The sequence below is a fragment of the Acanthaster planci genome, linkage group LG03 (assembly GCF_054643075.1).
Source record: "Acanthaster planci isolate LZ-2023a linkage group LG03, COTS_SCS, whole genome shotgun sequence".
NCBI classification, from domain to species: Eukaryota; Metazoa; Echinodermata; class Asteroidea; order Valvatida; family Acanthasteridae; genus Acanthaster; species Acanthaster planci.
The window spans coordinates 24,026,762-24,040,419 of NC_141779.1; the positions used below are offsets into that span (position 1 = coordinate 24,026,762).

Here is a 13,658-nt window from a genome sequence, read left to right on the forward strand (position 1 = left end):
TAACTTAAAAGATACATGAACAATGAAGGTGATTTTTTTTTTACCTGTGTACACTGAACAGTGCATGCTGGGAGTTTTTCCCTCCAACTAGAATGGGAATGTTGGTCAGCTAGCTCCTTATCGCAGAAATGCTGTACCCAATAGCTGAATTCCTTGTGAATCTCTTGTATCGATGGATTAAACTCCAGACTCTGTAAATCAATTATACGTCAGTTGGTTGGTTGTGTTATTCATCAATTTAAAGAATAAAACAAATTCTACTGAGTACATTAGCTTCTTGTCAGGTTATTCAACAATAATTTACTTCAGTAATGTATGAACTAGCAATGTAACCACAAAATGGATTTTATTTTGGTCAAGGGACTCTATAAAATGAGTTTAAACAATCTTGTCAGACACTCCAACTATTTAAGGACAAATCTGTGTCTGTTTTCAACGTTTGGACTGATTTATAATATTTGGCAAGTATTTTGGAAACATCTATGGATCAGTTAACAATTGAAGACTGCTGTGGTGAGGAATATAACATTTTGAACACCTAAGGGACGCATAGTGCCCCAGGGTGAAGCTGAGAGTGCTATCCCACATCATAGCAGCTAACAATTGTTTTGTCATACATTTACCTCTGTCTTAATTACATTGAGGCTGAGGAATTTATCCAAAGAAACAAGTTCTGAATTTCAGAAGTTCAGAAGATGACAGGCCTACTGTAAAACTGTATAATTAACATGACAGACATAAATGATATCATCTGCAAATGCACTAATCCCTCACTTTCTTTAATTGCATAAACTTTAATGTGAAAGTAGAGCGTGTCCCAGTGAGTACAAGTTCATGTCATGTAGTCTGGTGAGCAGTCCCTGCATTACCTTGTATGCTGCGCGGACGGGAATGAGTCTTTTGTATGAGCGCAACCATTGATTGAATTCCCTGGTAACCTATGTGCAAAACATACCATGGGTACCACACAAAACTGACTAAATGAGCAACAACGGTCGCTCTCTAACTTCCCAAAGCTCTTCTGTCTCATGTGCGTGCAAGTACTAACAGCAGAATGAGATGTCTCACATCGAGTGTGATATGTGGATATATCGCCCTAGCATGTGATCATTCTGGGCCAATGTATGACAAAAATAGTACACCCATGTGATACGTCTGTCTTTGAAACATCCTTTTTACCTTTGCAACTTGGCTTTGTAATGTTTCCCAGCCAGCTGGCAGGGATGCTTCTCCAAGCACTGTGAAAAAAGTAGAAAAAAAGATTGACAGGGCTACTAACTCTTGCATTTTGTCTGGCATAGATTCAAGCTTAACCTGAATCAAAGCCAAAATATTTCACAGTAAAGAATACAAAATCTGAGGACTATTGCATAGTTGAATAATTCAATGACAGCATTAATAAATAAGTGGAAAGGTTTGCAGTAGCACCATGCAAAGGAATATATCTCTTATGAGTATGTGTGGTTCTGAAAAGAACCGGGTGTATACTCAACGTATCAGACTGCTTGCTTAGTTCATCACACACAGTCCGAAACGTTGAGTATACTCCCGGTTCTTTTCAGAACCACACATACTCATAAGGGAGGTATATTCCTTCGCATGGTGCTACCGCTAACCTTTCTACTTATTGCTGTCTTTCAACAGGAATTGCCTGAAATTCCATCAGCATTGATAAAATTAACTCTTGAAAGGAGCATGAATTGTGTTGTAGATGTAATACTGAAAAATACTGGTAAGACACTCCAAGTGACAGAAAGGAAATAAAAATGAATCTTGGGAAAAATGACTAAAGTTGATACTTTCACTCTTTTGGAAATGCAAGAATCCGGTGCACAGAAGATAAAAGAGCACACACACACAAAATTGTGTGCTTACATAGGAAACCAAAAAAAAGAAACTAGCCCACTGAATGCAAATAGAACCATTTTCTGTAAATATACATTATCTCTTTCTCATGTAGTCCTCGTCTTGACAAGCATCCTGTGATATGAAGTTTGACAAAGTCTAAACATTGGCATACCATCTGTGGGTCGTTTCATGCCATCAGAGGTGATCTCAATCCCTGTTGTTTGACTTCCCTCAGTGAGCTCTTTCTCAGTGTTGACCAAAGCCTCACGTACGCTCATGGCACACACCTATCATTCCATAACACATTCACATTTTTTGTAAAATGTTAAACTCAAAAAAGAGCACCACAGAATGCAGTAAAGCATTTTACACCCTTGAAAAAAGTGAGTTCATGTCATGCATTCTCGGATGAATTACAGAATCTCATGTTTCTTGACAGTGTCAGGTTAGATTCCGGATGCTTTGGATTACAATGAAATTAAAGAATGGCTTTGTGGGAAGTACATTCAGAGTTATTCTGAGTAGGAATCCATTAAGGTGCTATCAGTCCACCAATACTGGCCAAATCTACTTGAGGGCATATGGTGAATGCTGTTTGGTTAACATGCCACAAAGTCCTAGCTCAAAAGTCCTGAAATCAAAGCTCTGAACAAAGGATACAGTGTCACTGTCTTATTTCAAATGCATGCTATCAAGCATTTATCATAAATTATGCATATTCAACAATGTAGATAACCCAATGAATGTAGACATGCACCAGAAAGCTGGTTGTTGTGAATCCTTACAGTACAGCAGAAAGTCAGTTACACCTATGGACAGAAGACCTGTGTTTGCACAGCTGTCATTTCAAAGAGATAATAACCACAATGACAAGTAGGTTAAACAAAACATGGCCACACCTTCTTCCGCTGGAGCTCTCTCAGTTCTTGGGTGTGTTCCTTCCAATCATCTTGGATCTTAATGTACGCCTGGTGCATGTCGGATAACTAAACACGGACAAACAATCAAACAGTCACTCTTTGATGATCAATTCTGAAAACCCAGCAGGACTGAAGGCCAAGCCAAATCACAATTATTTTACACATTTTATAGTACCAAAGAACAAGTCACTGGATTGATGCAGGAATGGCTTTCCAAGATCTGGGAAAAATTCTGTGCAAGGGACCAGATCAATTCAGGAAAGACTAGTTCATCACCCTGACAAGTTTTGTCGTACCTTCTGCTCATCTGGTGTTCTACTCAATCTGAGCATAAATCCAACCTCCTCCACGACATACAGCGATTTACTGATGCGTTCCGCAATTGTATCCCTCTCAATTCTTGCTCTGCAGAAGACAATAACACAGAGACATGTCAATAAATTAAATCCCCAAAACAACCATTTCAGAAAGATACGAGCTTCACCCAAACAGTCCTTAATCCTCCAATGGGTAGAAGATTAAGGACTATTGGGTTTAATCATGAAAGCAGCACATACGATCAGAAAATGATTGTTAGCCATCAAGGAGGCAAAATATGACAGCCACAAGATAGATACGTTACATATTACAATGATGAAGATGGCGATGACAGTGTCGGATGTACAGCATGCCAACAGTAATTTCTTTAAAATGCAATTATTTCACACAATGCATGCGTACTCATAAATTTTTCACGTTTTTCTGTGAGTAAGTAGGCTGTGTCTGGGGCTATAGACACATTTTGTGAGTACCGAGTACAGCCAAGTACTGATGGCTTTGAGTGGGAGTAAAAAATGTGGAGCAAGACACTGGTGCATGTTAGCTTTGAAGAATACCTTGTGGTTTGAGGTGATCAATGTCAAGTCAATGACACTTTTGTATCAGAGGTCTTAATCTTGAATCTGGTAGTCTGGATACAAGCACAGATAAAATCTTAATTCTAAAGTACCCCAGTACGAATGCCAAGTAGAACAACCATACTAAAGACAGCTTCTTCATACATCTCTTTATATAACTGAAAAGTTTTCTCTGTCATTCTGGCACTCACTTATTGAGCTGGCTGAGATAATGTTTTCCTTCTTTTCTCTTCACCTTCAGTTTGGCTTCTTCAACTTTCTTCTGAAAACTATCCAGCTGCAAAAAAATTGTCATCACAAAAATATTTAAGGAGCTAAAAACTCTCAGAAACATCTGGTATCTTCTATGCAAATGTGTTGATACTGGGGTTGGAAAGACCATGATTTTGTACAGCTGTATTGACAGATTTGAGCTGTGTAGCAAAGACAAGCAACAAGCCGAATGTCAGATGATGCAGATTGCAAACGGGGGCTTTTCTGCTAATTTACTTTGGACATTAAATTTTCCAGCAATTTTCCCACTAAAACACTTCACAAAAATTGAGTCCTTATCGGATTAAAAACTTATTGTTTTCCAAAGTGTCACTAGCATTTGGAGAAAAAATGGAACTTTTATTAAGGAAAACACACAATCCGTAAAAGGCACACTCATGATTTGTGGTTTTCATTCTCACCTCAACGTATGAATTGCGGATATCTTCATTCAGATGCTCACAAAGAATTTTCAGAAATGCGGTGTTACAAGAGACGATTGCCTTTTCCTAAATGTAAAAAATAATGAATCATTATTTTTCTCCACAGTTCCGAATCTGCTTGGGCAATTTAAACCTCATAAGATTTCATTACATGTCAGAAATACATTAATTAATAAACATTTATAAATACTGTACAATAAAACTGACTTCTTCCAATGAATACAAACTTCTCATTCACACGACATGCAACCAAAAGAATAAACCTAGAAACTCAGGTATCATCACCTCTTCCAACCCATTCAATTTTAAAAGCACAGGTCAACAGAGGCCTTCACTTTAACCACTTGCTGCCGGGGGGCCCGTTTTTGAGCACGTAGGCTTTATACACGAAGCCGGGCCACCCGAAATGGGACAAAGGGAACTGGGTCTTGTAATTAAGACCGTACTCGGAACAAAAGACCAGGCTGCTGGGCATTACAGACATTTTTTCATTTTCAATAATAGAGATAATCCAGCCTTGTTTTGAAACAGTATACCACGGTTTGGGGCATTGAGAGCGAGCGGATTACCACCGGGGACAAAAGTGCTCCAGCACCACAGCGATGAGCCACACAGCACCGCGGCACACTAATCTGGCCCCTATTGAAAAGAGGTCAGCAGCGCACTGTGCCAGGTTCGTGAACAAAAGAAAGTTATATAACACCGCACAATCTGGGCACTTTTAAAAAGGCTGCAGGCCTGGCTGAAATATTCGGGCGTCAATAGATTTTGTCTGTCAGAATAGAGTAGCCACTAGACAGTAATTTGTGTGGGTGTAAACGTCCATTAATTGAAATGATGAATTTTTGAAGAATTTTGAAAACTGAAAATCTTGGAAAAGTCCTGATTATGTGCACTGCATTTTCAAACCACCTGGCAGCAAGTGGTTAAAGAACCAACCAGAATATTGCACAATGAACATCCAGTTTTGCACTTTTTTTGATAGCTCCATGAAATGCCAGTTCCCTCAAAATTATTCTGAATGGAACTGGGTGTTCCTTCTTATTTACAGCAAAGATTGTATCATGGGTTTAATTCACAATGTTGGATTTCAATTTACTCAGGAAGCTGTTACTGTGTACCGATTGTAAATCTAGACAGATGTCCTCTCTCCATCGTCTCATGTTCTCTTTTATCTGTATCCTTTGACAGGACATTTTATCAATCTTGGCATCAAGCTCTCCTAAGACTTCTTTCTGTAAATTAAAATAGTTCAAAATGTAATTATTTCACATTTCATGACTGAAATTAAGCTGTAAAGACACACAAAAACATTTCTCCTAACCCACATACCACACACATGTAACATGGCGCAACTCAATTCATGACTGACCCCCCTAGCTGTTGACTGACCACATTTGTCAATGCGGAACATTTCCTGGTATACATGTACAATGCTGCTTAAAGTGTACCGATGATACTGTCTAGGTACCGGTACATAAGTTTTTGTATTTATTGCCTGGTTCCCATCACCACTCTTTTTGCCCAGGATGTTCTGAACAGACCCGGAACTGAGCGTAACCCGTGTTCTTTTCATTACATAAAACCTGCAGGTAGTTGCCACAGCATACATACATTGATTTCTAAACAGACACGCCAAAATGTAAAAGTAATGACCTCTTTGCTTGCTATGTAGCTAGGCAAAATAACCCCTTCTTTAGTATGTGGAAAAGATCACCCAAAAACCCAAAAGAGGGGTTTTTCCTCTAAGGTAAAACAAATATGAAGAGACAGTTGACCACTTTTACGCATCCTTGGACTGACCTGATTGGTCAAGGCCTGAGTCACGTGTTCCTTGTCCTCTGAATGCAAGCGTATGATTGGTAGAATGTAGACATGTAGCAGGTGTAATAGATCCACATCGTCTTCATCATCTTGTCGGACTAAGATGCGTTTGGCAAGATCAAGACCTCTCTGCAGGTCAACGTCCGGAAGGAAAAAGTCTTCATTCAGGAGACCTACAAGTACATATACATTGAGAAGAACAAATATGGAGCTCATAATGTCATGCTTCATGCTGAATGATGCAAATGAACTTCTTTTTGGAAGTAAATACTTGGTTAAAATTGGTGAGTAAACTCCAGTCTCAAGGCCAGACTGGATCCTCTAAACACTCAGTGCTTTAACTTTCACAGAGCATCATGTCCCATGTACACATAAAATAATAGAGAAGAGAATCCACATTCTTCCCAACCCATCCTTCTATTAAGAAGGTTTCCAGTACATGTAATTTCAAATCGCATCTTAGAAGAGAAAGAAATTCAAGAATCTAGTTTTCCTCTAATAATGGTGTAGACTGTGCTGTCCCTGGACCCTTCTTTCTGCTATGGCCTCCATTGTCGCCATATGCATCACTCACATTCATGGGTGTGCTTGCAACGTTGGTAACCTCTCTCTCCCATGATTCTCTGCGTGCAGTTTCTATGGGAACAGGTGGTCCACTGGATAGCTTTATTGATGAAGTCAATGCACACAGTGTCGACTACCAGCACCTGATTGAAAACGGAAAAGAAAAGAAAAGCTCAGCCAAGTTTAACGTTATGCAAAATACATTTCCAGGGAGTAAATTTTGGATGGTAGGCAAAGTTTGAGATAAATGCACATTTTCCAGCCACTTATCCTTTTTATGCGATGCTACCGTACCAGTTAGAGGTGTAGGAGGCCCTGTGGTTACGGTTTGTGGCTTCTGACCAGAGGGTTACGGGTTCAAATCCAACTGTTAGTCATGCCAGTAAGTTGTGGCCTTAAACCCTGCTTGCCTCTACCCATCCAGGAGTATACATGTACACGTACTTGGGTATTGGCATGAGCTGGAGAACAACCGGTGATAGACTGGCATCCCATCCAGGAGAGAACAAACTATTTTCAGACAATTCTTGCAAAGGAAACTGGAAATTTAACACCGACCTGATGGCTTGGAACAAACTTACCGGTGCTTTTGCTTTTACCGGTTAATACAGTACATGCACACACAACTACAAGTTTTGCTTGCCAATAGCCTAAGTTTCAAACGTTTGCCTATAGAGCTGAAACCTTGTCAAATCTACAACAGATAGCTTAGCCAAAGACACTTTAACTTCAACCGGAGAGTCATAGCAGCTACATGTAAGCAGCATACATGTATGGAAGCTGCGTACATGTACATGTATGGAAGCTACGTACATGTACATGTATGGAAGCTGCGTACATGTACATATATGGAAGCTGCGTACATGTACATGTGCATCAACACGAAAAGTCCCCTAACGTAGTGCATTGCACTGTTTTCCTTTCGTTTTCTTTGACTTTCCTCTTGCAGTGTTGCCAAACATCTTCACTGAAAAACTTCAAACTCATTCAGCTGAATACTGGTACCATTACCTTTATTATGTTGAGCCTTAGTGAACAATTTCCGTGTGATGAAATTTAGTCTGAAATTCAAGGACAATGGTGTCTGGAAACTGGGTACATATGCAGCAGCGTTCCCTACTGTGACACACTTGAGCAAATCTCAGAAAATTGCACATTAATAGTTAAGAATTTCTTTAAATTTGACAAATTCTGGCAAATCATTACAGCCTCAAATACCCAACTACGAGTTTGTAAGAAAAGTGGGGGGGGGGCATTTTAAGAGTTCCTCGTGCACAATGAAAAAACAATACGAAAAGGAGACCAAAGTAGACTTTCACTGGAACTTTATCTACTAAGTTCCACACTTACTTTACTGACGATTCATTTATTGTACCACTGAGGTAAAAATACATTACTCAAAAAAGTTAAGGACCACTTCTTAACTGGTAATTTTTTTCCAAGCAATGAGTGGAGTCTAGCTTTTTCATTTTTTTTTTGGTCTAGATGGTGTTCTCATTGGAATAAAACTTTAAAAATTTCAGGACAATTATATTGGGGTATTTTCAGCAGTAAAATATCTCATACAAAATAAGTACATCTATACACAAAATAAAGGGAGGTCTTAACTTTTTTGAGTTGTGTATTTTGCTAGCAAGGCTCAGGAAGGGAAAATGTATGCCATGTTAGGGTAGCCATACGTGTACATGTGAACATGTACGTCAACAAAACACATTCTCACAACCTGCATGTACTGGCATGACATCCTGTATGTTTTACATACAGTACGTACATATATTGTAGCAGGTGTAACCAGCAGCAAAACTGTTTCGGTTGTAGGTCAGTGGTTGTGAGTTTCAACAAGCAACTCCATGTACCCTCATTCACAGTCGTGGCAATAAAGTTAAAGGAACCAGGAAATCGAACTATTTTATAAATATTCCCTGATAGCAACTTTGGGATTCACAATTTGAACACGAAAACATGCAACCTGAACCAAGTCTTCGTGGATTTACATCAAGCAAAAAGCATTCTCACTTGTCCAGAAATGGCTGGTCAATTTTTAATGTTTGAAAAAGTGCACCATTAATTCACGTAACTCAAAGAAAATGTCAAACAGTCTTCATACATGGAAGAAGAGTACAGAGATACACAGAAAGTGATTCGAAGAAAAATTCATTTCCTGGTTCCTTTAAGCAGTTTTTGTTTGAATGAAACACAATACATCCCTGACCCAGCCAGTAGTTCTGTTCAAGAGGATATGTACACTGGACATGTACCAATATGTTTTTGGTTGTTGGTTGGCAGTTGACAGTTGTACATGCAACCTGATGTTTCATGTACTATGAACAAAATGATTGAATTTCTCCTCTCAAGTGGTTTTTCCTTTGAAAGTCACACTTGGTGTGATATCCAATAAGTGGCTATCATGCAAACACTGTACTTATATTCTAAAAATGTCTAAGTGTGTACATCTATTTAGTCAAGAATGTACACTGTACGTGTACCCATGTTTGTTGTGCAATCTGTTTGAATACTCTGTCCATCTGCGTGATCACTTGATCTTTGCACAATCTGCTGATCTCATTCGCATGATTTGCTGACGGATAATTTTGCCATCAGCCAATCACTTTTTCTTTCTACATGTAACTTATGGTTGAGGAAGATTGTTTCAAAAAAGGGAAGTAATGTCCTAGATTTCCCACTGGATCAGCTGATAGTATTACGCAATGCATGATCGTGCTGACAGACTGATCATATCCAACATACCGGTGCAGTAATTGTACAGAGAAAAGGCTACATGTAATCTACGGTATACATGTCCATGTAGACTGGTACTTGTAGGAAACTGTTCCTCCTTACACGGATGATACAGCTGTTTTGGACAAGTTACAACGTGTCATGAAGCCTCAGTGGAAGGAAGTTACATTTACACACTGCAGGCACGCAGGCTCTTTACAATGTACTTGTACATGTGTACCATGTACCCCACTGGTACATGTGCAGCAGACATACATTGCACAGTTTATTGGCTCATTGGTCCAGAGTTAATCAATGATTTCCTTAACATGAAACAACTGTTAAAGACTACGGTAGACGGGATGGAACTCTACATTACAGGTTGTTCCCAACTACCTGAATGCTGGTACCCATTTCAGCTAGCTGGTAAACCGTAACGATTCAGGAATGACAATGTATTGGCACAAGGCTAACATAGTATACTGGTAATTACTGAAACATTTCAATAAAAACCATGAAATTATCACCATAACTTAATTATTTCTGCATGGGGAGCTCCTTTTTCACTCGACTGACGCATTTTCCCCATAAACTTCTAATACACCTTTGTACAATTTACTGTACATTATGACTGGTTTGCTTATCTTTCCGCATAAATTAGCAATGAAAATGTTTCCACAAAGCAGTTTTCGGTGTGAAAACGTTGAAGATCTAGACATGCATTTATACATTACACCTATGAACGTACATGTATAATGCACAGTAAAATACATACCGGTGTATGTCTCACAAATTCAACTAATTGCTCCGTAAACTCAAGTGTGTCTTTGACATTGATGTTCAGTGACCTACCTGTACACGTACATGTCCCATATGCACAACTGTAGCTCAGCATACAAGGGTGTAAAATACAAATGAAAGGACCAGTGTTGTATTCAAGTCCATTACAAGTCCCTGTACATGTAAGTCCATCACAAGTCATTCAGTCTTAAGCCAATTCACAAGCTATTCAAATGAGCTGTGACAAAGCATTCTTTTGTCATAGTTCCTCCTGTTATGTATGATTGGCTTTGTGATGGGACTTGTGAGTGGACATGTGACAGATTCAAATGTAGCACTGAGGACTGTATATCAGTTTGAAGGATGGGCTTTTTTAGTTTGCAGAAAACGAAGAAATTACCTAACGTCACATTGCAAAGCCCAACGCATGTCTGTACATGTATCGCACATGTACACTGGGCCTAATTCATTTGAAATGACAACTCACCCAAATAATGCCTTACGTAGTAAACTTCATATTCGCTCACAATCGTGTTTGTATTCATGACTATTGTGTCCAAATTTCATGTTTTGAGTGAAAGAATCCTCTGGGACACACATTGGTTCCCTTGTTATACACTTTACTTACCGTACCAGTAAGTAAAGATATTGCAAATCTTGAAACGGTTATTCAAATTCATAAATTTCAACAAATCATTTCCTGAGCATCGCAGTTTCAACCATGAGTACATTTACTTATATAAAGGTTAAATTTTTTCCATTAAAACCCTTTGAAATTACATTGTTAGCTACAATGTGTGAAAAACTATGAAATAAGGTTTACATTTGAAAGTACATATACAATATACTGTACATGTAAATCCACACAACATACATGTAGCTTCAGGGATCATTTTAGGTATACAATTTCAAAAGCCTTTTTTCATTATCCCCTCAAACCCAAAGTGTCCAAAGCTCAATCGTACTGCTGACAGTTCTGCAAAGAATGTACAGCAGTTTCACACCATTATTTGTACATGTAATAATTTCTATGCAAAGAGAGAGTTCAGAATGAAAATAGAAGACAATAAACACACAAGAAATTTTCAATCTGTATTACCAGATGATTCAGAAGATATTCCCAGATTAAAACAGGATCCAGGGACAACATAATGACGTCCATTAGATGACTAAGACCAATTTTATTGTTAACTGCGGTCTATCTTGCATCCTGGTCTGCCATCCATGTATAGATATAGGCATGGGTACATACCTTGGATTGAGACAACATCCTCATGAGGATTTAATCGTGAACATGCTGGCAATCTATTTTAAAACCTGGACTAAAAATAACCTCTTGCCTTTAACCATGAAACGACAGAAACAACTACAGGTAGTGCTCTGGTCACATGGATCCATGTAAAACCAACGTATGTATCGATACATTTATGCACACAGATCCAGTGGATCAGAAGTCATCTCTCCCCTTCCCCCTGTGCCCCTCAGCAGACCTGCCAGCATGCCGTACCCCTTCCTGAGGCCAGGCATTAGCGCACAATAGATTAAAAATATAATGAACTGAAGGCTCATTTGAACACCTTTTAATCTATTGTGTGGTAATGCCTGACCTCAGGAAGGAGTAGGCAAGGTTGTCAGGTCTGCCTCACACGGAATTTTTGAAATGAACAAAACCTACAGATATACACGTATATAAGCCACCAGCCCACAGCTCATTTACCTTTTGAGTCCTCTTGAAAATATGGGTACTAGTACTTGCACACCCTAGGCTCAGAAATTTTAACCTACTACACATATCGGGTAGACTGTAGCCAAGAGAAGACATGTTGTACGGTACTTTTCATAGGTGAACATTATTACAAGTCCACATTCGGGAAAATGCATTTATACACATGTATATATCAGTACATGAACCGGTACATAACGGTCAGTTCAACTGTGGGATGAAAGCAATTAAGCCAATAAACATTTGATTAAACAGGTAAGAATTTGTGGCAAATTCATCAAAACCTTCAAGTTAAACTGTAAATTACATAATATGTTTTACGCATGATGTCTAGTATCTTGCCACATCGCATTTACTTTCACACAAGGTACATGAATGTGTGTGTACACATGTACATTGTACAATCTGGCCTTTCGTTATTTTGAGACCGCAACCCAGACAGGTAGCCACAGGATGCCGCTATGTGCATTGTGCATGCAACCACTCCCAAATAAATTTCATGTCTTCCTCCCACTAAAAAGCTCCTGGCTAATGGCTAGATGTACATGTATGGTAAGTGTACATGTACATTATGTGCAACTACATGTGATATATAACTGGTAAGATGTCAAACTAACAAGAGATCACAGACTTCAGAAAAGTATGTATGTAGTTAAATTGTACTTACTCTGTAGATCTTCTAAAGATGAACTGCTGGCTTTGGTTGGGAGGCTTAAGACAAAATGGAGGGCAGAATTAAAGCCTTAGGTACTGTCTGACATTTAGTACAAATAATTGTACATAAGACTTCACTGTGTCTGAAAGTTAGGGAGGTTTCTGTGACAACATTGACTAAACCAGCGTGATTTTTCTGCAGTGTAGTGCATGGTGACAAGATGGGATCTGCAGTAGGGAAGGATGGGGGTGTACTATTTAAGGGAAGTCCCACTTGCGAAGCATAATTCAATTAGTGAGAGGCCTACGCAAATGTGGCTACTGAGTCACAGTGTCTTAATATATCGAAGAACCCTCTTGGGTATGAGGGGGTTTGAAAAAGTGAAGAGGGAGGGCTGAACGGTATTAACAAAGTTGGTAATGAGTTGTCAAGATTGACGTCAATAAGAGGATGGCTGGAGATTACAGGTATGTGGGCAGAGAGACCTGGATGGCAAAAGTGCCCTTATAGAAGTCAATGATGGAGCACATCAAAATCCAGGTGTTAAAAAGATCATAGATGAATGAAATGGCTAGGGAGCCTAGGGTGGATCACATGTACAAAAGTATACATGTACACTGTATTAGTACCATATACCCAGTACCAGGTTACTGCAAGGTTCCACACATTGCTTTGTCTGTTAACTGCCCAGGGGATGGACTATGGGGACTAGAGAAGGGACAGGGGTGGGGGGAATTAGAGGAGGGACTAAAAGTGGGGAGTGGTAGGGGATGATCAAATGGAAGAGGAACGATTTTCAAAGTAGGGAGGGGGCCATTTGTGAGACCATCTTGTACTGGTACCAGCCATTAAAGGACCAGCCAAATGTGTGTGTGTGGGGGGGCAGGTTCATCACCCCAGGGTAAAAACAAGTGCAAGGGTGTTATCAATTTAACCTCTGCATGTTCACAGACATCACATAAGTGCTCACATGTATGTATACATTTGTACAGGCACCGTATGTCGTGTACTGGTACACATAATGGACAGCATGAA

At 39.3% G+C, this 13,658-nt stretch overlaps 1 protein-coding gene across 5 annotated transcripts in view; it reads right to left on the reverse strand.

The window, feature by feature from the left end:
- Positions 1-13,658, reverse strand: part of LOC110991052 (uncharacterized) — a 39,699-nt gene that overhangs the window by 15,159 nt on the left and 10,882 nt on the right. For 4 of the 5 annotated variants that reach the window (XM_087134663.1, XM_022256153.2, XM_087134662.1 and 1 more), the window contains exons 2-11: positions 6,758-6,890; positions 6,163-6,356; positions 5,481-5,594; positions 4,339-4,425; positions 3,856-3,941; positions 3,065-3,173; positions 2,748-2,834; positions 2,021-2,135; positions 1,180-1,238; positions 45-191 (exon numbers count right to left, since the gene is read on the reverse strand). In XM_087134663.1, coding sequence (XP_086990789.1) covers positions 45-191; positions 1,180-1,238; positions 2,021-2,135; positions 2,748-2,834; positions 3,065-3,173; positions 3,856-3,941; positions 4,339-4,425; positions 5,481-5,594; positions 6,163-6,356; positions 6,758-6,890 — 1,131 coding nt within the window. Of the gene's footprint in view, positions 1-44; positions 192-1,179; positions 1,239-2,020; positions 2,136-2,747; positions 2,835-3,064; positions 3,174-3,855; positions 3,942-4,338; positions 4,426-5,480; positions 5,595-6,162; positions 6,357-6,757; positions 6,891-12,635; positions 12,657-13,658 lie in introns of those variants that run through there. The other variant, XM_087134664.1, reaches the window with a different exon arrangement.